The following is a 26,070-nucleotide window of genomic DNA, read 5'->3' on the forward strand; positions in this document are numbered from 1 at the left end:
ACATTTACAGAATATCACACAGACTTGGCAAACACCCATAACACCCTATAACAACGGCATAGCAATGCAATAAAAGCACCTGGAACACCATAGCAACTGTATAGCAACACCCTGACAACAGGCTTTGAATGGAAAAGCACAAAAAACAATTAATTCATTACTGTAATCACTTACAGAATCTTTTATATTTTGGTTCTATATTTAAGTTGTTAAGTTCCAGACGGTTATATGTCGACCTGAAATGACCTGTTGTACTGTACGCTGACCTTAATACAGTGTGTGTGGAGAAATATTAGATCAGCAGACCTGCAGAATTCTGTAATACGATTGACCGATGCTTTTATAATGACTCTGATTCGACTCACATCACGTCATACCTTTCACAATCTAATGAAGATGCCCAATTACCACCGGAGACCATCTTAACCTCATCTCTTCAGATTTCAGACTTCGAAAAGGTACTTCAATTAAACATTGCATAATAGAAAGCACAATAAATAGCCCAAAACAAACCGGAGTGAGCGTCATATAAGTATTATGCAGAAAATGAGTCAGTGTCATTTTCAGTCTTTCCGAGAAGCCCAATTTGAGTTTGACCACCAGATCACCATTGGGTGTATCCTATGGGACCATGTGACGCAGGACAGATGCTGAGAGTCTTCAGTAACGTGAATGATCAGGTGTATAAAAGCAGCGGTCAGGAGAGAAAGAGAGACAGACAGACGGGAACTGAGCCGAGGAAACTATTCTTCATCCGTACAGGTGTCAGAGATCATATACAACCACACAGCTGAAAATACATCCTGACTGTGAGTACTTTGATTCTTCAGTGGTTTTAGTGTTAAATAATATATATTGTTAGAAAATTAACAATTTTTACTTTTCAAATGTATCTGCATTTATTAAAACTTTTCAAATGTATGTGCAATTTTTACTTTGAATTTATGAGCATGTTCATTGGGATCTACATGCATTTTGTTTATTAAAATTTGTTTAAATGTTTTATTACTTTAAAAACATGTATGTTAATTGGGAATCTACATGAGATATTTTTATGTTTTTATAACTTATGCATTTGATTATCATTTGATATATTATATATATATACTGTTAGAAAAATGCAAACTTTTAAAAACATTTATGGTTAGCTAGGTACTTTATTTATTTATTTTTTTAAACTAACCATCTCAAATGTATGTGCATTTATTCAAATAAAATGTTTTTGAGCTTATGTTAATTGGGAAACTATGTTACGTATGTGCACTTTTATAAATGCATTTGATTATCATTATATAATATATATTATTAGAAAAATGCAAACTTCTAAAGACATTTATAGGTAGTTGGGTACTTTATTTACAAATTTCACATTTCAAATTTATGTGCATATATTAATATGAGCATGTTTTATGAGCTTATATTAATTGGAAAACCACACCAGATATTTGAACTTTTATTAATGCATTTGTTAATATATACTGTTAGAAAATTGCTAACTTTTAAAAACATTTGTTAGTCATTAAAATGAACCGGGAAAAATGCTAAGAATGAAAACTATTTGCAGCGCCTAAGTTGCATTTTAATTTTTTTGCTTTAATCTAAAATTTTGATATTGAAAATAAGACAAATGGTGCTCATTTTGCCATTATTTATCAAGTGCCACATATGCAAAGAGGACAAAAACTGGTAAATTGATAACAAAAGAAAAACAAAATCTGTCTAAATATTCAGTCTAATGCAGATGTTTGTTCTGACCTGGTTTAAACATCTGCAGAAAGCCATGATTTCACTGAGCAGCTGTCAGACGCTCCTCTTGATGGCCGTCTGTGGCGTTTTCTGCTGCAGGACTCTTGCATTGCCTGCGATCTCCGCATATTCTGACATCAGGTGAGACATTAAACACAATTAATGTACAGTCTATAATTTACTTAATTTTTTTTAACTACGACGAATGTATAGTTTTCAGAAATATATATTATACATTTAAATAAATTGTTTTCTATTATTAGTTAAATTTAGTTAACAAAAAAAAACTTTTTTATTTATATTTCAAATTAATTTAATCCAAAAATCACATGGAAAAATAGTAAATTATTTTAAATAATGTCACAATGCAAAACAAACCAGTAATTATATAAAATAGGTTTCATTTAAAACAATTTATATTGCTATCATTTTACTAAAACCTATTTTAAATCATAATGTGTTCATTTTGCATCGTGACAATTTCTATCCAAAATTTGCATTATTGTAGTTAATTCAGACACACACACATATGCATATACTGGTTGGCATACAGGCTTCATTAAAAATGTTTTCTTTTTAATTTTTATTTCTGAAATTCACTCATAAGTTAATTTATAAATTAATATGCAACAGTATAATATACTTGAAAAATGAGTGCGACAAATGATCTTATTTTCTATGCATCAAGTTCATACTTTCCTTCATTTTGCATCTTAATTCTTTCCAGACCAGGCGCTCTTGATGAAGACGGAGAGGACGACTGGACGAGAGACCCGTCATTACAGGATCTGGAGGCATATAAACTCCTGTATGAACTCGCAAACACCGTAGAGAGGTACGTAGAAACACACTATGATATTAGCTACTGTTAATGTCATACCATTAACACTCTCATAAAAATATTATAGATCTATTTCCAGAGGAAAGACTGAAGCTGTAAATATGATGATGAGAAAGATCTTTTGTGGGCACAAACAACTTTGAGTTCATGCGAAAGCACTGAAGCTCATCTTACAATAAAATAAAACATGTTTTTTAATCTGTATTTGCTTTAGACCATCCAGACATGCTGATGGGCTGTTCACGAGCGGATACAGCAAACTGCTCAGCCAACTGTCTGCTAAAGAATTTCTGGAGTCTTTACTTGCAAAGAGAGTCAGGTAAAGATGGCCATAGACGTGAAAATGCACTATCCAGACTGAAATGGTTGTAATTCATGAATGCTTTGGAATACGTAAGGTTAGTCTCTGTTTAAAAGAAGACTATCAGCAGCTTTTTGGTGAAGTGAAAGCATAAAAAAGTAGTGTAAAAAGTCATAGAAGTTTACTGTAAAGTAAAAGCAATGTACTTTTTAATCTTATATAAAATAAAATAAATTAGAATCAAAAATTTCTATAAAATCAAAACAACGTGTCTAAATAAAGTATGTTCCAAATTTGAAGTTGATATTACAAAACTTGAGGTTCCTATGACAATTGATGTGCTTTACACCAAAACGCCATTGAATCCTGTCACCAATTAATACATTTCTGTCACAATATTACTGTTTTCACGAAATAACCTTGAGAGTCAGACCTTTCTATTGATATGCGTTTTGTCAAGTTTACAAAAAGTTTTGATTAATTTAAAACTAAATTTTGCAATATGACACTTGACACCGCCCACTAGGGGGAGGAGCCTGCTAAAAGGATTTAAAGTACCTGATTTCAAAGCGGTTTGAGAATTGAGAAGTGTTGAGAATTTTGAGTGTTTAAGTGCTTTTGAATGATATTTTATGATGATTATTAAAATATGTGAAAGGGAAATCAAAGCCATATGTCGAAATAAATTGTGTTCCAAATTTGAAGTTGATATTACAAAAATGTAGGTTTCTGTGAGATTTTTGTTTAGGCGCAATCACAAAAACAACCACCAGGTGACACCCAAACTCCACTGATTGCTTTTTCCAGTAACAGATTTATACATTTTTGTCACAATATTACTTTTATAATGAAATAACCACCAAACATGGAACCTTGAGACTCAGACCTTTCCAACGATATGTGATTTGTCAAGATTAGAAAATCTTGATTATAAAGTATTGTAGTAAATGTTATTGTAATTGGACACTTGACACTGCCCACTAGGGGGAGGAGCCAGCTAAAATAATTTAAAGTACCATTTCCATGGTAACACAATGTCTGATTTCAAAATGGTTTATATAATATGACTGTAAGCAGGTTAAATAAGTCTGGATGGCAAACTGAATGTGCTAAGTATCACGAGGTAATACGGTATCTGTTGTGATGCTGATGTAATTAAGCTTTTAATAATGAGGCAGCAGGAGGTCAGTGAACAGTGGAGGTCATTTTCCTGTCTGTCTGCTGTAGTGACGAGCTGGATGTGGAGCAGATGCCTGTGAAACGTCACTCAGACGCCGTCTTCACAGACAACTACAGCCGCTACCGCAAACAGATGGCGGCCAAGAAATACCTCAACTCAGTTCTGGCAGGAAAAAGGAGGTACGGCTCGAATAAAAGGCGAGCATCACTATTACTAGTGCAATTAAGTGACACAACAATCCCACAGATTTACACATTGACCAGAACAACCTAGCAACTGCAACTGCATAGTAACACATAGCAACACATTGCTTGGAACAGCTGCATAGCAATGCACTGAAATACTCAGAACACTTTAGCATCCATATAGCAACACATCAATCGTAACATCCTAGCAACTAACTGCATGGCAACAGTTTTAAATATTCAGAACTCTTAGCAACACATTGTCTGGAACACCCTAGCAACAGCATAGCAACGAACTGAAACATTCAAAACTCTAAGCAACCCCATAGCAACATATCATCACACAGAACACCCTAGCAACTGCATAGCAATGCACTGAAATTTTCAGAACACTTAGCAACCACATAGCAATGTATTGCCCAGAACACCCTAGCAACTGCATAACAACAAACTAAAAAAAACTTAGAACCACATAGCAACACACTGTCTGGAACACCCTAGCAACAGCATAGCAACGAACTGAAACACAAAAAAATATAAACAAAACCAAATAAACAAATCACCAACCAAAAAAAACAAACAAACTCAAAACAATCAATGAAATATTCAGAACACTTAGTAACCGTATAGCAACACAACATCACCATGCATAACATATTCCAATCTCCTAGCAACCAGAACACCCTAGTAACTGCATAGCAATGCAATGAAATATCTCCTAGCAACACTTAGCAACTGCATAGTAATGCACATTGAAATAATCTCCTAGCAACCAATAACACCCTACAACTGCAAGCAGTGCAATGAAAGATTTCATACACTTAGAAACCAAAACACAACACCTGAACATAGCAAGCAACACACTGAAATATTTAGAACACTTAGCAACCACATAGCAACACATCATCACCCGTTAACACCCTAGCAACAGCATAGCAATGCCCTGGCAACCACCCACAACCGTTTAACATGGGAAAAAATAATTTAGAGAATGTAAAAAAAACATATATTTTTCTCTTTTATAGTCTGAATGCATTTGATTTTTCAATCTAGAAAGTTTCTGATGGTTTCTGATCTGTGGTTTAGGTGATGCACTCCCGCTCAAACGCTGCCTGTGCTCTTCAACATGTAAGTGCACGCATGTCTTTTCTAGTCTGTTAATAAACGCCGTCCCGAACGACATGGCTCTATTTTAGTGTAGCTTTCCGAATTACGAATTAAAGATTATTTATTGTCTGATTTATCTCTTCTTAATCACATATAGTTGTCAAGTCAAATCTGATGTTCTGCAGGTGACATGGACGGCACAGCTTCAAGATTTCGCCTCATTATATATTCAAGCTTACACAATCTATCACGGCTGAAACTGAATAAACAGCACTAAACACAACAGCGCGTCAGTGAATGTGATTCAGAATCCGTGTGAATGACGCGTCTGTTTGTTGTTGGCTGACTAATGCTGTTATGTCTCTAGAAATCTATTTTGACTGCAGTCATTCTTGATAACTGAAATCAAACCAATAAAAGTGATTGTGTTTGTAAAAACAGTTTTGTCTGCTGCTGTCTTTCCTGCTGGTTAACTCTACTCTGTGATCAGCTTCACTAGAATAATCTCTGGTGGATGTGATTCTTTAAATCCATTTATATGGAAGCTTGATTTATTCTGCGATCAAATAAAAATAAATAAATAAATAAAAATAAAATAAAAATCATTGTGACTTTTGATCTGACAAATCAAATAAATATGCTTATTATAATTAACTAAAATTAAAACTGACAGTAAAAATAATATTATCAACATTATCGTTACTTGAAATAAGATAAATGTTATAATAAAACATTTTAAAAATATATTATTTAAGCTATTTGAATTTTAATTTAGATGGACTTTTTGGACTAAAATAACTTCAAATAAAATAAAAATTAATGAAAAACTATATAGACATTTAAAAAAATACTTAAAAAAACAATAAAAACATTACAGTTGTAACTAACATGAAAATAAAAAGAGAAAATATAAAAAAGCTGATTCAAATATTAATAAAAACTATAATAGTGTCTCAATTGCACTAAATTAACACTGATGTAAATGCAATACGTAAGAATTGTAAAAATGAAAAACAAAATGTTGCAGTTAACATTTTTTATTCCATGCGGAAACACGTTTTTGATATCTATATTCAGATGTGACTTATTATTATTTATTTATTATTTTTATGTATATTAATTATTGCGAACCAAGCATTATGTACAAACAAGGGCATATACTGTATAAAAAAATAAATAAAAAAATACATAAAAACATTGCACATCTTAAATAGTTACATAGTTTGTACTGCTTTTAAATTTTGCTTACAAATAGATCATATCAATACAAAACAGTTCAAAAATCATCAAACATCAGCAAAGCTTTTTCAAAGCTTTAATATTCAATCATGACCGCAGCATCCAGCAGATGGCGACAAATCCCCAAATATCTACGCCTGTGTTTGGAAGTGTATCATTCATCACTCTTCACAGTATATAGACTTCAATAGACACATTTGTGTAGTATGCATGAAATATCCTATCAGGAATCCAGTACATGTAATCATTTTCACCTATAGCGACTACCCAAAACACCCTAGCAACCAGGGCAAATAGCATTACAGACATGCAGCTGCAGGTCAATCTGTGGATCTAACGGTGAGTGGACGAAAAGCAGGACATCCCCTCGACTCACGCTGACCTTTGACCCTGCTGTGATTAGGCTAATACTGCTGATAGTGGTCAACTCTCACTCATTGAGAGCATTCCTGCAGATAAGAGCCCTGGCGCTCTTTGAACTTCCACTGAGCAGAACAGAGTTCAAACACACACACAGCCGTTGCAGGTAGGGCTGCTATGATTTTATACGCTTTCTATTATTGTGCAGTGTATGTTTTGAGTGTGTTGATAGATGGTCAGTGAACAGAATATCCTGCACATTATTGGTTTACTGATGACTGACACAATAACAGTCATAACCAGTGAAATATAAGCAATCTTTGCCTCCTTAAACTGATCTTCTTTTTTCTTGACATGACACACGTGTCATCCACTGATGTCAAATAAGTACATTAGTTAAAAATACTAATAATACTATAATATTATGTAATAGAATTTCTAAAAATATGTCTATTATATACACACACAAAGTATATAAGTAAATACTATATTATTTTTAATATACTTATACTGTATACATTATATATATATTACACATAACATTATAATATTAAGTATTATATTACAAATATATTGTATATTTTCTAAAACAATTTATGATACTGAATATCAAATGTTAAATGACAGATTAACTATTATGTAATTAAAAATGTTTAGTAAAAAAGAATAAATATAAATAAGCAAAGTAATGAAAGATGAATTAATTATTTTAAATAACTGTCTTTTTTTTTCACTAATATAAAATGCATTTTGAGAATTTTAATAGTTATTATTATTATTTATTTTCATCTTTGTTGCATGTGACTTTTAAGCCAAAAAAGCTACAGATTTGTTGTTAAAAATTAAAAAAAAAAAATGTTATGTAGAAAATAATAAATTTCAAATAATAAATACATAAATGAAAATTTATAACAGATTAATTATTTTGAATAACTGTTGCATTTTTATGCTTTCTCAATAAAACATAAAATGCATTATGAGAATTGTAAAATTAATTATTATCATTAATTGTTTTGCTATCTAAATAACCACATTTATTTTCATCTTTGTACTATGTTACTCTTAATCCTAAAATGCTAGTCATTTGTTTTTAAAAATTAAAAAAAAAAAGTTAAGTAGAAAAGAATAAATAAAAAAATAATAAAAATATTTAAAAATAATTCTGAATAACTGTGGCATTTTCATGCTTCCTCAACAAAACATAATATGCATGATGAAAGCTGTAATATAAGTTATTATTATTATTATTATCATTATTTGCTTTGTAATAAGTGTGATAGTATTTATTCTGACAATCATTAATTGCTTTGCTATGTAAATAATCACTTTTATTTTCACCTTTGCTCCTCCGTGTGATTGTTAAGCTTAAAATGCTACACATCTGTTATGTTAAAAATTAAGAAAATTATATTAAGTAGAAAACAAAAAAACGTACTTGTTGAAACTACCATTGTTTTTTTTTTTTTTTTTTTTGCCTTTTGCTATAGTGGATCATTTCATCAGAGTACAGAAATCATAATATCCCACAACAGAACAGACTGAATGAAGGTGTGATTCTAACTGTAATTAAAACTGTTAATTTGGCATAAATGATTAATCGATATGAGTGATAATCCCAGCCCTTATGGGACGTTAATGATTCTCTAAACTATCAGTCTGACAAACAGCATTGCATCACAAACAGAGCTCTATAGATTTATTAGCTTTGCTTTTTAAGTGAAACCGTTTCTTTTCCTGATTGTGATGTTCTGTGATTTTAATGCGTCGTTCAGTAAAGCTGTTCAAGGCTTCACTTCAGGCTGGTTTAAACATCTCGTGTCTTAGTAAAGAATGATTTTACTGTATTTCTACAAGTTTAAACTCTTTCTGTGGCCGTTGATCGTAACCAGACAGATCGTGGCTGGTTTGTGTTTTCTCACACACAGCTAATATTTGGTTTCTTTGAGACAGCAGGCAAAAATTTGACATCATCGTGACAGATACAGGCATGTACCTGTACAAAACATTGCGTAACAGTGATCTGCACTTTTAGAGAGAGCAGACGTCTGTCTGTGTGAACGCTCAGGAACACTGCTGGAAACTGTGCTGGAGTTAGTGAATGAAGTTTCTGAAAAACCCTTCAGTAAAGGTAAGAGCCGAGTGGTTTCTGATTCACTGACATACCTTATTATTGGTTGTGTTAGTGTAGAAATATTCAATCGTGTAATACTGTAAATCAAAAGAAAATTCTGAAACATATAAAAATGTTAAATATAAAGAATGTGTTGTGAAAAGCACTATACAATTTTAAAAATAATTAAAATAAAATTGTATTAAAAACACCTTTTAAAACAATTAAAAAATTTTTAATTGTGACATTTTCGTGACACATTTTAATAACATTTTTACATATATAAAACATTTAATTAAATTAAATGTATTTAAATTCTATAAAATATTAAAACAAATTGGTGGGAAATGTGCTTTACTGTTATAAAATTAACACATTAAACAAATTAAAAAAAAACTTAAAAAAAAACTAAACCAAAAGAAAAAAAAAGAAAAATATAAAAAAAAAAAAAAATATATAACTTTTCTAAATTTCCAAAAGTGTCTTGAAACAATGTGTATTGTGAAAAGCACTATAGAAATAAAACGTGGAAAAAACTATTACAAAATAAAAACCATTTACAACAATTTATATAAAATATTAAAATAAAAAAAATTGAAAACTAATATTTAATGAATACAATTTGAGTGTGAAATGTTCTTTATTGTCATGAAAATAACAATAATAAAGTATTTGTTTATTTAATAAAAAATATACACACACATATACACGTGTGTGTGTGTGTGTGTGTGGTGTGTGTGTGTGTGTGTGTGTGTATAATAATATAAATATATATATATATATATATATATATATATATATATATATATATATATATATATATATAAATTTTTTAAATTATAAAAAATATTTCTTACGTTACCATAATGGACAAAATTTGGGTTGAAAATGTTCTTTATTGTCAAGAAAACAACGCTCAAAAAAAAAAAATTTCTTTATGCAAATATTATTTCTGTTGAATTTGTGGTGAAATAAAACTTGGATTTATTTATCGGTCATCTTTCATGAGTAACAAACTATTTTTATTCTGTAAAAGGAAGGCCAGAGAAATATTTTGTGGCTTTTTTACAAATAATTTACAGCCTTTGTGCGATGATAGTACAATATATCAACCAGGCCCGACTAATCAAGTGTTCTTGTCTCTCATTTGCCACCAAATGTATATATAATATGTAATATTATTATGTATATACTAATAATATTAAATATATTATGTGTATAACTCATTGGAAAACTCACATCACTCAACATTTCAGTCAGCTACTGTGTAGTCTGTAGTTAATGTGAGCGAGAGCTCCAGCTTGTTCTTTCACAGAATGAGCGCAGATGATCGTTCAGGAGAAACTAATGAGAATGACTGTGTTCCTGTCCAGCTGTGCTGTGAAACATGTCGCTTCTCGCAGTGAGAATGATTCTATCCGGATACGTGACTTTACAGATGGAGTCGAATGAGGATCTGAAAGGCCGTGCTGGGTGGAGGATTTTAATGATCGTGTACCCAGCTGTTATAAATAGTACAAGGGCACTCAGGACACTCGTTTACATGCATATCTTACCGGCTTTAAAAGTTTATTAGTGTTGTGTGCTAAGACAAAGTTTCCTGTTACTCATTCTGAGTGACCTCTGTGTAAGGTGCCCTATTATAAATAAATAAATCAATCTAAAAAAATAATAATAAAAATAAAATAAACAAAATAATGGCAAAACTATTTGTTTGGCAGGACAAAAAAACATTATTGTTGAGCCCTGAAAAAGAATAAATTAATATTTCACCAAATTATTGAATATTATTGAAAGGCTGGTGTTTTAGGGACATTTAGGACAATCAATGTCTTTTTAGTTTTTTAGACACCACTCTTTCAAATAATGCGGAAAACATGCCATATTTACAGATGATGGATGGGACCAATTGCAACGTGTATTCATTTATCATTTTATAATAATAAATTATTCTAAATGATAATAGATAATATATTATGAGAACCAAAAACACTGGAATACATAAACTCTCCACATTCACAGCAATGCTAAACTGTCTAAAGTAGTCATACAGTATCTGTATAGATGCCTATATATATATATATAAAATGGTATTTTTATGACATGATATACCTCTGTATCGTTAAATATTTCTGCATAATTCATTAATAGCACTAGAGGGCAGCATCACAGCTTCACCTGTCACTCATTAAACGACCAGCTTTACTAAAGTTAATTGTAATCAAAGATCTCCTGAGGATAAAGCAATCATAACTGGACCCCACATTACAACAATAACTCAGACTGCTAGAGGAAGTCAAAGACCATCAACTACTGCAACACACTCATGCAAACAAGAGAAATGAGAAAATAAAGACGAAACGTCCTTACTTCTGATTATAAATGTTGTGAAATCCATCAAGCATGATTCCTGCAGAGCATTCACGATTTTTCATTCATTAATTTGAGTAACAAAAAACAGCTGTATGTGTTCATGACGTGTTTCTGTTGATGACAGATGGACTCATGGGATTTGTAGTTTCTGACAACTGTGTCTCAGACGGTATTGTAGTTGTCACTCACTTTTATTATAAACAATAACTTTTATCAGTTTTATTATAAATATTAATAATATTAACTATTATATTTTTTTATATAATTAATCATTATCAATTAAAAAATAAATATATTTCTTTTTCTTTCTTTTAAAGAATATTATGGGATTTTTTTTATAACATCATACACCTCTCCATACATGATTAAAAAAAAAAGAAATAAAATTACTATTATGATGTTATATTCAATGAATATTATGGTATGCCATAACAGCTATGATTAAAAAATAATAGATATCAAAATAATAATAAAATCTTTAAAAAGTGATTTTTTTCCCTTTTAAAATAAATAAATAAATAACATATACTTTTTACGTTTAATAATAATACTAACCCAGTTATTAGTAGTAATATTTTTAATAATTAATAATGATTCATTAAAACATTACAATAAAAAAACTGTTATTAATATTTTAAATAATTACTAATTAAAAATTAAAATATATATATATTTTAAATAATATCGTATTTTTATAACATTATATACCTCTCCATCCATTTAAAAAAAATATGACAGTACATTACTATTAAATTGTTATATTCAGTGAATATTATAGTATGGTAATAAATCTTTAAATGACAACAACAACAACAACAACAACAATAATAATAATAATAATAATAATAATAATAATAATAATAATAATAATAATAATAATAATAATAATAATAATACATTTAATAAAAAAGTTTTAATATTAATAAGCAACCCGATTACAATTAATATTTTTTATATTAATTTATATTTTTAAAGCATTACTATAATACTGTTATATTTCATGAACATTATGCTTATATGTATGCATTATATCTCTCTCTATGCATGGAAAGCCAGGGTGTGTCTGACTCTGTGCTGCTTGCTATAATTGACATCTTCTGTGGATGATTTTGCCAAGTTGTCAGCTCTTATCTGCAGAAATGTCTGTGGGATAATTACTGGATGGTTTCCATCATACATAACTTACCCATAACTTATGCCATATGTGCCGCTGGCCAAAAACAACCATCCTTTCCACCTGCTAATATCAGCGGTGCAGGCTGTGTCTCACGGTCAGACGGCAGGCAGTGGAGAGGAGTGTGTGCTGCTGGAGCCTCTGTCTCTGGGACGATGGTGTTTGCAGCTACAGCAGAAGTTCATCTGTGTGAGAGCTCGCCGAACACACGTGAGCTGAACTCCAGCAGCATTACTCACTTCCCAAATCTGCTGTGTCTCGTGATCAGTTTTGTATGCTTCGGCATTTTTAAGATGCATAGATTTCATTTCTGGGGCTCAGTCTATACAGTTATCAGGTTTAAGTGCTGCAACAAGTCTCCATGCTTAATTTTCATTTCACAATACAAAATACAAAACTCAAAAACTTTAATAATCCCATTACATTATTATAACAAATATATAATATTCATATAAATATTAAATAAAATGAAAAAATATTTCTTTATTTTTTTAAATTTAAAATTATACATTTTATGAAAAAAAAAATATAAATTATATTAATATATCAAACTTTTATTAGAATTATTTTTCAATTTTATTTTATTAATATTTTATAAAATGTTTATAAATAAATTCTAAATTGTAATGTATATTATATTAATGTCAAACCTTTGAATATTTATATTAATTAATTTATATTATAAATAAACATATTATTAATATAAATATTAAAAATGTTATTAGTGTAAATGAATTGATTATTTAGTTAATAATTAATTTACTTTTTATTTCTTCTGAACATTGTGCGCCATTGTTGAGGAATTTCCCACTGAGTTTAATTTGAGTGGTTTCTGTTGTTTTGCAGACGTGTTTCAGTTGTGTTTTCTTGGTGTTGCTAGTGCAGACACTCAGATAAGCCGCACTATCAGTGAAAAAACCCTGCAGCTCCTCATTGCAAATGCATGAAGGGGCGGGGTCACACAGGCTGAGGGCGGAGCCACTCTGTTAGGGCTCTAGTTGGGTCTCCTGCAGCTGTTTAAAGCAGAACTGCATTAGTGCTCTTAGTGTTCAACAAGTGTTGCATGTGAGTGTCAGTAAGTATTTCACTTCACTTTTTTATTGGAATTATTTCCAGTGATTGTGAAACTCTTTAGTCTCGTTTTTACTTTAGATTTAAACTTATGAAATGCTTTGAAAGTTTGGTTTATATTCTTGCATGATATATGGCACATATTCATCATTCTATTTTTTAAGGTAATTATAATTATGATTCTTGTACTTACAGTACATTGCAGAGGTTCAGTTCACTGTGACTTTCCAAATCAAAAGAAAGAAAAATATAGTTTGCATTAAAAAATGAAGACTGTTTATTCATTTGTGTTTATATTCATGTTCAGTTTAGATTAAAACTAATGAAATAACTGTCAATTAAAGTTTTGTTTATACTCATGTATGGTATATGGTATGGGCTCATTATTCTATATTTTTATTTTACGTAATATTATTATGATGCCTATATTTACAGTACATAACAAAGGTCCAGTTAACTGTTAAAATATCAAAGTCAGATTTCATCCATAAATAAAAATAGAGAAAATACTAAATTGTAGATTTTTAATTTGATTTATTTATTAGTTTGTTTATTCTTGTTTTTAGGTAGATTTAAATTTATAAATAACTTTGTTTATATTCTTGAATTATGGTATTTATTCATTATTTGTACTTTGCAAATATAAGAAAACATTTCTTGTTTTCAATACTATATAATACTTACAATACTTTTTTACAATACATTTAATACTAATTAATTAATTAGTACATTTTCACATGGAGTTTAGTTTTAAACTTAGAAATAACTTTGTTTATTTTCTAACATTATATATGGTATTTATTCATTATTTTCTTTTTCGTAATGTTTATATATAATGCTGAATACCTTTTTATAATATTTTTTAACACTATTTATTTATTTATTATTTATTTCAGTGTGTAGTTTAGACTTAAATTTAGAAATAACTTTTTATATTCTTGCATTATATATATATATATATATATATATATATATATAATTTATAATTTTTCATTAAACTCTGTTTACTCATTATATATATATATATATATTAGGGGAGACACTTATCCCACGAGACGAGACGAGAATGGGTTCACGAGAACGAGAAGAGATGAGATTTTAAACTTTTTTTAAAAAACCTCAATGATGAAATATATTTAGGGAAAATTGGTCTTTTATTTAACTGAAAAACACAAAATGCAATTGTACTTTATGAAATGAAACATCTATTAACATAATAGTTAATAAAAACCTAAGGTTTTGCCACAAACTCAACTGACAGGCAAGTAATTGCACAAAATTATATAGTATACATAAAAATAAATAATAAACAACACAAATAATATCCCTTTAAAGTAGCAGTCAGTCAAGTTTATTATTTAGTTAACTGATTTCCACTTTAATAAAAAAAATATAATTCCATATAACATTTTCACATCAATTTATTAAAAGTTTAACAAAAAATACATGTTTAAGGCCCTTTGAAATGTTTAATTTTTTCTCACCATATTATTTAAATTTTTATTGTTACCAAATTCTGTGTTTTAGCATGTCTAACTATTTGAATGCATAACAAAACTTATCAAATGAAGGCATAAAACATCAATTTCATCATTTATCATTTAATTATTGAAATTTAAGCAAACTTTATTTTTTTGGCAAACAAAAGGGATTAACAATTAAAATTAAAACATGGAAGAAATGTTGTGTGATTATTCTTTTAAATACACGCGCTTTAGTGTGTGTGTGTGTGTGTGTGTGTGTGTGTGCTGCGCTTCTGCGCAATTCATTACAGAGACACACAGAACATGCAGGATTCATATTTAAATCAACTTTTGCGGCTTTATTTTTACAGATACTAGTCCATGTAGTGATTTGATTTAAGTGTAATGACCTACTTTTGGTTAATTAATTCAAAATATGAGAAATTCCGTGACTTTCCACGTTAAAATGTGAATTCTGTTTTTATGACTGGATAAAGACTTAACTGCGTAATTTTCCTGCTTATCATGCGGCCACTTGCCTGATGTGAAAATAACATCTTACATACCTTACATTACACACTGGTGAAAGGGCCAGTGTAATGTAAAATATATCTGAAAAGTCTGCACGAGGATATCGTCACCTTCTCGCGAGACCAATCGGATATATGTGTGTGTGTGTGTGTGACCCTGGAGCACAAAAGTAGTCTTAAGTCTCTGGGGTATATTTGTAGCAATAGCCAATAATACATTGTATGGGTCAAAATTATTTATTTTTCTTTAATGCGAAAAATCATTAGGATATTAAGTAACGATTATGTTCCATTAAGTTATTTTGTAAATTTCCTACCGTGAATATATAAAAACGTAATTTTGATTAGTAATATGCAATGCTAAGAGCTTCTTTTGAACAACTTTAAAGATGATTTTCTCAATATTATATTTAGATTTTTTTGCTCCCTCAGATTCCAGATTTTCAAATAGTTGTATCTCAGCCAAATATTATCCTCCTAACATGGAGAAAATAAATATACAGATTACATATTAAGCATTAATATCAATTACTAAAAACAATTTCGAAAAATTTACCCTTACGACTGGTTTTGTGGTCCAAAGTCATATATATATATATCTCATGTATCTCAACATGTCTGTGTTTCTTCCAGGTGCTTGAACAGTAAAATCCCGTCTCATTACAGTGAATCTCACAGACATGGACCCTCAGGTGCCCAAAGACAAGTGAGTTTAACATCAAAGCATGAGCATCAGTTAATATCTCGCTCTTCTGCAGCCGCTCTGAATCAGATAACAAGAGCAAAGAAACTTTCAAAATGCTGAATCCAAGTTTGCATCTGCTCAAGAGTCACACCAGATGTGCGGAGAAATGTTTGAGTCAGTTGGGGTTTTTGTTGTTTTTTTAGAGAACTATCTTTGCTCTGGTGCTTCATAGAACCAAGAAACCTGATGTGAAGATTGCTTCAACAGCATTTAAACATTCCTCTTCTCGTGACAGATATAATGGCGTGTGGTTGATTTTCTTCATGTTGGGGTTGGGAACGCTGCTGCCGTGGAATTTCTTTATGACAGCCACTATGGTAAGCACTTTATGTTTTGCGTCACATTTTCGTGTGAAGTTGTACATCTGGGGTTAGTTTTTGCCATAGACTACCAGAAATGCTGACAAAGTGTTGCAAAAGCAAGAGTTACATCCTCCTTTTTTCATCTGTTTATCTTGTAGTATTTCACTAGTCGTCTTGGGGACCCCTTAAGTGAAGCTAATTTCTCAGCCAACGCGACTGAAGAAGACTCCCGGAGCGTCTTACAGGCCAAGTTTAATAATGTGATGACGCTGTGTGCGATGGTTCCTCTGCTGGTCTTCACCTGCCTCAACTCAGTGCTTCACCAGAGGTCAGACTGAACCATCCACACTGACATGAGTTCACCCATTCATTAACTGTGGCTTTCTACAGTTATTTTATCCAGAAGTCAAAAGAAAGAAAATGAGAAATTAGTATGCTTAAAGAAAATGAATCCTGTTTTAGAAAAGTTTGTTTACATATTTATTTGGAAAAAAAAAACATATATTCATTTATTTATTTGTAAATATATTTATTTGAATGATTTTGTATTTACTTAGATATTTTTATTTAGTTATTTAAAAAAATATATTTTATTAAATATTTTCATTTTAATAAATATTTATTTAAATATATATTTTTTACTGATTTAGCTAGATAACAATAAACAAAACTATTAATTTATTAAAATAAATAAATAAATACATGTACATATATATTTTATTAATTTAAATAGATATTTGTGTTTATTTCAATAAATATATTTGTTTATTTAAATAAGTATTTTTATTGATTAAATATGATTTATTTATTCATAGGAAAATATAACAATTCAATTAAATTAAAAATAAAAAAACAAAACAAATTAAATAAAATTATTTTTATAAAAAATAAAATGTAAACATATTTTTATTTCCTTATTTATAAATATTTTATTTATTATTAAATGACTATATATATTGTACATTTAAATTATTTTCATGGGAATTAAACACAGTTTACCTCCAAATTCTCTTAAAATAAAATAAAAATAAAAAAATACATAAAATAAAATAAAATAAAATAAAATAAAATAAAATAAAATAAAATAAAATAAAATAAAATAAAATAAAAATGCTTGGTTTTCTTTAAGGATAATAATTTTTTTGATTCTTTTCCATCTGATTTTGGGGTAAATTATGAGGCAGACCTGTTCTCAATAATTTTCTGGACTGTGATTGAATCTGCAGAATCCCTCAGAAGATTCGGATCGCAGGGAGTCTGACGGCTATTCTGCTGGTGTTTCTGCTCACTGCCATCCTGGTGAAAGTAGATTTGGAGCCACTGCCGTTCTTCATCATCACCATGATTAAAATCATCTGCATTAACTGTGAGTCTCTACAACAAATGCATTACGGAAGCAGAACGGGTTGTAAATGTCATTTGATCTTTGATGTATTTGTTCCCAGCATTCGGAGCGGTTCTTCAGGGAAGTCTGTTCGGGATGGCCGGACTCCTGCCAGCATCCTACACCACACCCATCATGAGCGGACAGGGACTCGCAGGAACCTTCGCTGCTTTATCCATGATCTGCGCCATCGCCAGTGAGTCCAAAATTACAGTACAATCACCACAAACAAATCACTTCAGCTCAAAGTCTCGTTTCAATAATGCAACGGAAATCTGTGGTGCAAGACACACTTCACAACTCAAATAACACTTTTCAAATTGAAGAATAAATATAAGCACCTAAAAATACTAGCATCACATTTTCAAGGGTAATCATTTATATACTCATAAATGCAAGTGACCTAAAACAAAGCCATTGTTTTTTCAAAAAGAAATCTGAATTTCAAATTTTAATACAATATAATATGATATTATTTATTATTATTATTATTTTTTAACATTTATTTTCTCAAAATCCTTGAGTTTTACAAAAATGAAAAAGTGGAAGAATATTGTTTAACTTAAAATGTATTAAATAATATATTATTACTATTATTATTATATAATTAATATATAATTATAATTATTGAGCTATACATTTTAAATGAATGAATGAATGAATGAATTTTTTATATATATATATATATATATTTATATTGTAACATTTATTTAAAAAGTGGAAGAAGATTGTTTAATTTATTTTAAGTTAATTTTATTTGTTATTTATTTATTTATTTATTTTTAAAATCAGATTACATAAATTCTGTGATGGAAAATAATGTTTATATACAGTAAACCTAATTTTCTCTCTCAGGTGGTTCTGCTATACACGACAGCGCGTTTGGATACTTCATCACAGCGTGTGTTGTTATTTCCCTCGCCATCGCAGCATACGCTCTCCTTCCTAAACTGGTAAGATCTGAGTGGCTGGAAAAAGCGAAGGCGTGGATTAAAAAAAGTGAAATATTTACAGTCTGTTTGCTGTTTGTCTTCTGTAGGAGTTTTTTCAGTACTATCAGGAGAGTCAGCAGAACAAACCAGCTGAGGATGAAGAGAACAAGATGGATCTTCTGAAGACAGGTGACGTCACAAAAATTCACATCAAAAGCTCTGAATATCAGTCAAAAACCTGTTTTAAAGTTGAACTGTCTGTAGATGAGCGGCAGAAGAGCACTGGCGGTGACGACAAACAAACACCATCCATACTGGTCATCTTTAAGAAAGTAAACACCATGGCAACTGCATAGCAACAACACCCAGAACACCATGTCAACTGCATAGCAACAATACTCAGAACACTTTAGCAACTGCATAGCAACAACACCTTAGCAGCTGCACAGCAACAACACTCAGAACACCTTAGCAACTGCATAGCAACAACATGCAGAAAACAATGGCAACTGCATAGCAACAACACTCAGAACACTTTAGCAACTGCATAGCAACAACACTCAGAACACCTTAGAAACTGCATAGGAACAACACTCAGAACACTTTAGCAACTGCATGGCAACAACACTCAGAACACCTTAGTTCTGCATAGCAACAACACCTTAGCAGCTGCACAGCAACAACACTCAGAACACTTTAGCAACTGCATAGCAACAACATGCAGAAAACAATGGCAACTGCATAGCAACAACACTCAGAACACCTTAACAACTGCATGGCAACAACACTCAGAACACCTTAGAAACTGCATAGCAACAACACTCAGAACACTTTAGCAACTGCATGGCAACAACACTCAGAACACCTTAGCAACTGCATGGCAACAACACTCAGAACACCTTAGAAACTGCATGGCAACAATACTCAGAACACTTTAGCAACTGCATGGCAACAACACTCAGAACACCTTAGCAACTGCATGGCAACAACACTCAGAACACCTTAGCAGCTGCACAGCAACAACACTCAGAACACCTTAGCAACTGCATAGCAACAACACTCAGAACACCTTAGAAACTGCATAGCAACAATACTCAGAACACTTTAGCAACTGCATGGCAACAACACTCAGAACACCTTAGCAGCTGCACAGCAACAACACTCAGAACACCTTAGCAACTGCAGAGCAACAACACTCAGAACACCTTAGCAACTGCATAGCAACAACACTCAGAACACCTTAGCAGCTGCACAGCAACAACACTCAGAACACTTTAGCAACTGCATGGCAACAACACTCAGAACACCTTAGCAACTGCATGGCAACAACACTCAGAAACACCTTAGCACCTGCACAGCAACAACACTCAGAACACCTTAGCAACTGCAGAGCACACAACACTCAGAACACCTTAGCAGCTGCACAGCAACAACACTCAGAACACTTTAGCAACTGCAGAGCAACAACACTCAGAACACTTTAGCAACTGCATAGCAACAACACTCAGAACACTTTAGCAGCTGCATAGCAACAACACTCAGAACACCTTAGCAACTGCATAGCAACAACACTCAGAACACCTTAGCAACTGCACAGCAACAACACTCAGAACACCTTAGCAACTGCAGAGCAACAACACTCAGAACACTTTAGCATAGAAACAACACTCAGAACACCTTAGCAACTGCAGAGCAACAATGCTCAGAACACCTTAGCAGCTGCACAGCAACAACACTCAGAACACCTTAGCAACTGCAGAGCAACACCACTCAGAACACTTTAGCATAGCAACACACACTCAGAACACCTTAGCAGCTGCACAGCAACAACACTCAGAACACTTTAGCAACTGCATTGCAATACTCTAGCAACCATTCACAACCATTCTCGGCATTGTGTCAGTGAGTTTGGCACAGGTGAATGTGTGAGTTTTTCTTGTATTTATTTCTCTCATCAGATCTGGGTAATGGCCTTCTCTGTGTGTTTCGCCTTCACCATCACCATCGGCACCTTTCCCGCCATCACTGTGGACGTTAAATCTACTATTGCTGATGGCGGACAGTGGGGTGAGAGTTCAAAGAGTCTGACTCTTTACCATTCACAGACTGATAATGAGTCTGATTATTATGGAAGCTTTTTTTTTTTTTGGAATAAAATAAAGTTTATTTCTCTACATTTCTGAAAAAAAAAAAGTATGAATTGTGAGATAAAAGTTGCTTTTTTTTTTACTGTAATTGCAACTCTTTATCCCACAATTCTGACATTTTTTTCTTTTTTTCTTTTTTTTAATTCGGAATTATGAATTTTAAACTCAAGTTAACACCTCACAATTCTGACTTTGACTTTGTTTATATCTCGGAATTCTGAGAAAAAAAATATGAATTGTGAGATATAAATTTGCAATTACCATTTTTTATTTTTTTTGGCAACTTATTTGCCCTCACAATTCTGACTTTTTATATGTTTATATCTCACAAATTTGACACATTTTTAAGGAAAAAAAGGCAGAATTGTGATATAAAATTCATATTGTAAATTCATATTGCAATAACTTTTTTCTTGCAATTCTGAGTTTATATCTTATAGTCCGGATAAACTCTGAGTTTATATATATGCAAATGGATTCTTTAGTATAAACCCCTTGATGCATCATCTCGTTTTCAAGGGGGTCCTAATACACAGAAATGAGATCACATAATACAAAACAAACAACAATAATCTCATCACTCAGAACAACAATCACCCCACTACAATATTAACAAATGAAATAATACTATTTACTTAGCACTTATAGATATAAACATAGATATATGATCTAAAGCAATTAAAAGCTTTGAGAAAAAAAAATTGCAGAATTGAGAGTTTATATTTTGCCTTTTTGGGAGAAAAAAGTCAGAATTGTGATTCATTCATTTATTCATTCATTTCATCCCATGGCAGAAATAAGCTTTCACAGATAATGTTACAGAAGACAGGGGAAAACAATGCTTAATGCAAATAACCACAGTGTGTTTTGTGTGGTGAATTATTTGCGCAAGCATGAAAACAATGAAATCCAAAAGATATTAAGACCATAAATCCTCTACTGCTCTTTATGCATTTACAAACTGTGAAGATCATGGTAATATTAAAACATTTCAATGTTTGAATATGTAAACATTTTGTTTGCTGTACATAATGGCTAGATTCTCTCTTTTTAGAGTTGTATTTCATCCCAGTGTCTTGTTTCCTGTTGTTCAACGTGTTTGATTGGCTGGGTCGCAGTCTGACCGCTGTCTGTATGTGGGTAAGAAACATTATGAAACTTAATTTTCGACACCATTTTTCCATTTTCAAACTCTACAAACTTCTTTTTAACAAATGTGTTGGTTGCAAAGCGTTTGAGCGCATTTCTTTTGTATAAATGACACTTGCTCTGATCTTTTCTATTAACATGCAATTTTTAATATAATATAATAATATTCCTATTGCTGCAGATAGATCTTCCTCTAAGGTGGATCATACAAATATTTATGATTATACATGGATCCTTCCGAACAATAAATCACAAAAAAACATGCATATGTTCACAAATATATGAATTTCAGAATCAGCAGGTGGGAAGATTTACATGCAGTAATAAATACAGATGACTGGATGGATATTAGTTACTTTGAGCAATGAAATTCAGTGCAGCTGTTTAATGCAAAACACAAATGCATTCAATAGTAAAACAGTTTTATGCTATTCACACTTGTTTTTCTGTTATTTCTCTCTCTCAGCCTGGTAAAGACAGTAAGCTGCTTCCGGGTCTGTTAGTGGCCCGTGTGATTTTTGTCCCTCTCTTCATGCTGTGTAATGTCAAGCCTCGCCACAATCTACCCATCTACTTCTCACACGACGGCTGGTTCATCGGCTTCATGATCCTCTTTGCTTTTTCTAATGGATACCTGGCGAGTCTGTGCATGTGCTTCGGACCCAAGTGAGTAGAAGTACTGATGGAACTCTTATTTACTAGGACACATCAGGTTATTATCATTAACTAATCTAATCTAATCTAATCTAATCTAATCTAAAAAATCTTAACTAAATCTAAAACCTTAAAACCCTAAAACACTTTCATAACTTGAAATAAAAATTAACTGAAAGTATAAAAAACGTTAACTTATTATGCAAATTTACAAAAACATTAAAATTAGTTAGAAATATAAATTAGAAATATAAAAATAAAATCTAATTCAAAATATTTACAAAACCTATAATATATCCGTGATACTAAAATATCATGAGTGGTTCTCAACATTTTTCCATTTTTAAATTTATAGAATTAAAATAAGGACTGCCTTAAATTAAGTAGCATAAAATAAGTAGTTAACAAAATTGTAACAATTTAAAATACCAGAAGTTTTATAAGTTGAATGTTCTTTAGGATTCTCACTCTTTGTAACCAGTCAATTTGCGTTTGAGATTAACTAGGTAAGTTTTAAGGCATTAAATTTTGGAGATTTTTTGCTTTCATATTTTCTTTAAGACTAATGAAATGAAACATCCAAAATACACATCTAAGTATTTATGATATTGTACTTTATATATTTAAGTCTGTAGATTTAAATTACAATACATATCTTTTAAGGCTGTAAAGTTTTTTTCCTCCACTTCAGCAGCACTTTAATACACCAGACTTAACAGTTTTATTCCCATCTATATTCTGAAGATTTTTACTGAGGGGTTTGTTCATATATCATTCACACTGATTTTATCACTGCACTTTATCTATTTGCATCTGTATATTTCAATTACAGTACATAACTTTACAAGTTTTCTCCTCCACTTCAGTAACACTTACACACACCAAACTAAATCATTTTATTCCTATCTATATTCTGAAGGCTTTTACTGAGAAATTTATTCATATATAAGTAGCCTGTTTTTTATTGCATTTTATCTATTTGCCTTTGTAGATTTCAATTACAATACAATCTTTAAAAGTTTTCTCCATCACTTCACCAGCACTTACACACTCCAAAATTTACAGTTTTATTCCTATTTATATTCTGAAGGTTTTACTGAAGGATTTGTTCATATATCATTCACATAGTTTTATTATTGCATTTTGATATATTTGCCTCTGTATATTTCAATTACAATAACGTCTTTAAAAGTTTTCTCCATCACTTCAGCAGCACTTCCATACTCCAAAATTTACAGTTTTATTCCTATCTATATTCTGAAGGTTTTTACTGAGAGATTTATTCATATATCAGTAGCCTGTTTTTTTATCGCTTTATATATATTCCCCTCTATATATCAAAACAACAACAACTTCAAAAAAATTCTCCATCACTTCAGCAGCACTTACATACTCCAAAATTTACAGTTTTATTCCTATCTATATTCTGAAGGTTTTTACTGAGAGATTTATTCATATATCAGTAGCCTGTTTTTTTATTGAGTTTTATCTATTTGCCTCTGTAGATTTCAATTACAATACAATCTTTAAAAGTTTTCTCCATCACTTCAGCAGCACTTACATACTCCAAAATTTACAGTTTTATTCCTATCTATATTCTGAATTTTTACACAGAGATTTATTCATATATCAGTAGCCTGTTTTTTAATGCGTTTTATCTATTTGCCTCTGTAGATTTCAATTACAATACAATCTTTAAAAGTTTTCTCCATCACTTACATACTCCAAAATTTACAGTTTTATTCCTATCTATATTCTGAAGGTTTTTACTGAGGGGTTTGTTGATATATCATTCAAACTGATTTTATCACTGCACTTTATCTATTTGCGTCTGTATATTTCAATTACAGTACATATTTTTAATAGTTTTCTCCTCAACTTCAGTAACACTTACATACACTAAAGTGTACAGTTTTATTAATATCTATATTCTCCCATTTTCCAAAACTAATCCAGGTTCTCAAGGAAAATTGTTGAGGGAGTGAATTAAAATAAGAAATATCTTGATTTTAAATGTTTTAGCTTATTTTAAATCATTTTAAGTCATCTTGAGGCCATGGTTCTTAAAACAATATTCATTTTTACAATAGATCCAATCACCTCTGTGCATATTTTTTGTTTTGTTGACAGGAAGGTGGATGCGAGCGAGGTTTCGAGCGCTCGTCTATCGATCATGGCCTTCTTCCTGTCTCTTGGTCTCGCTCTCGGAGCGTCTCTGTCGTTTCTGTTTCGAGCGCTCGTCTGAAGTCTCACGACACAATCAGCACTCTGGACAGAGATGAGACTGAATGAGCCTTACAGCTGTTCTCACATGCTACAGTCATATGAAGGTCCAGAGCTACCCTCCATACAGAACAAACTCAAAACATCAGCGTGACTTCAACATCAAGACCTGAACTTGAGCGGAGAGTTCACAGATTCACTGATGCTGGATGCTTTGAGTCTTAAATACTATATTTTATTGCACATAATGTAAAGAACTTTAAGCCTACACAACTGTTCAAAAGTTTGGAGTCAGTCATTTTTTATTTTATTTTTTTAAGAATTTAATAGTTTAATTCAGCAAGGATGCATTAAATTGATCAAAAGTAACAGTAAAGACATTTATAATTTTACAAAAAGATTTCTATTTCAAATAAATGCTGACCTATTCAACTTTCTATTCATCAAAGAATCCTCAAAAGCAATATGTATCAGTTTCCACAAAAAAAAAAGAAAAAATAGCACTGTTTTTAACATTGACAATAATCAGAAATGTTTCTTGAGCAGCAAATCAGCATATTAGAATGATTTCTGAAGGATCATATGACACTGAAGACTAAAGTAATGATGCTGAAAATTCAGCTTTGATCACAGAAATAAATAATAATTTGTTATATATTCGCATGGAAAACAGATATTTTAAATTGTAAAAATATATCACTGTTTTTACAGTATTTTTGATCACATATATGCAGCCTTGGTGAGCAGAAGAGACTTCTTCCAGAAACATAAAAAAATATAAAAAAACCAATTACTGACCCAATTATATTTCAAAAGAAATTAAAAAATAGTACGTACAAACCATTGTTTTTGTT

General features: G+C 31.1%; 2 protein-coding genes across 10 annotated transcripts; both read left to right on the forward strand.

Annotated features, from left to right (window-relative positions):
* Window positions 1-658: 658 nt before the first annotated feature.
* On the forward strand, window positions 659-5,800 carry LOC109081931 (VIP peptides-like). 4 transcript variants are annotated; one of them, XM_042766909.1, is made up of 7 exons: window positions 659-809; window positions 1,775-1,887; window positions 2,474-2,581; window positions 2,802-2,906; window positions 4,116-4,265; window positions 5,340-5,381; window positions 5,518-5,800. In XM_042766909.1, the coding sequence occupies exons 2-6, from the start codon at window positions 1,781-1,783 to the stop codon at window positions 5,341-5,343; spliced, it is 474 nt and encodes a 157-aa protein (XP_042622843.1). In that variant the 5' UTR covers window positions 659-809; window positions 1,775-1,780; the 3' UTR covers window positions 5,344-5,381; window positions 5,518-5,800. The 4 variants fall into 4 exon arrangements, with proteins under 4 accessions (XP_042622843.1, XP_042622845.1, XP_042622846.1 ...); XM_042766911.1 differs by having other exon boundaries at window positions 5,546-5,800; XM_042766912.1 differs by having other exon boundaries at window positions 4,116-4,247.
* A 1,202-nt stretch (window positions 5,801-7,002) lies between these two features.
* LOC109098372 (equilibrative nucleoside transporter 1-like) lies at window positions 7,003-25,606 on the forward strand. Of its 6 annotated transcripts, XM_042766897.1 has the most exons (14): window positions 7,056-7,125; window positions 8,992-9,087; window positions 16,314-16,386; window positions 16,661-16,742; window positions 16,886-17,055; window positions 17,954-18,093; window positions 18,173-18,307; window positions 18,967-19,064; window positions 19,151-19,232; window positions 19,308-19,375; window positions 21,002-21,110; window positions 22,245-22,330; window positions 22,806-23,005; window positions 25,124-25,606. In XM_042766897.1, the coding sequence occupies exons 3-14, from the start codon at window positions 16,361-16,363 to the stop codon at window positions 25,236-25,238; spliced, it is 1,311 nt and encodes a 436-aa protein (XP_042622831.1). In that variant the 5' UTR covers window positions 7,056-7,125; window positions 8,992-9,087; window positions 16,314-16,360; the 3' UTR covers window positions 25,239-25,606. The 6 variants fall into 6 exon arrangements, with proteins under 6 accessions (XP_042622832.1, XP_042622831.1, XP_042622829.1 ...); XM_042766898.1 differs by lacking the exon at window positions 8,992-9,087 and having other exon boundaries at window positions 7,003-7,125; XM_042766895.1 differs by lacking the exon at window positions 7,056-7,125 and having other exon boundaries at window positions 8,659-9,087.
* The last annotated feature ends 464 nt before the right edge of the window (window positions 25,607-26,070 follow it).

This window comes from Cyprinus carpio, chromosome A11, assembly GCF_018340385.1.
Source record: "Cyprinus carpio isolate SPL01 chromosome A11, ASM1834038v1, whole genome shotgun sequence".
Lineage (NCBI taxonomy): Eukaryota > Metazoa > Chordata > Actinopteri > Cypriniformes > Cyprinidae > Cyprinus > Cyprinus carpio.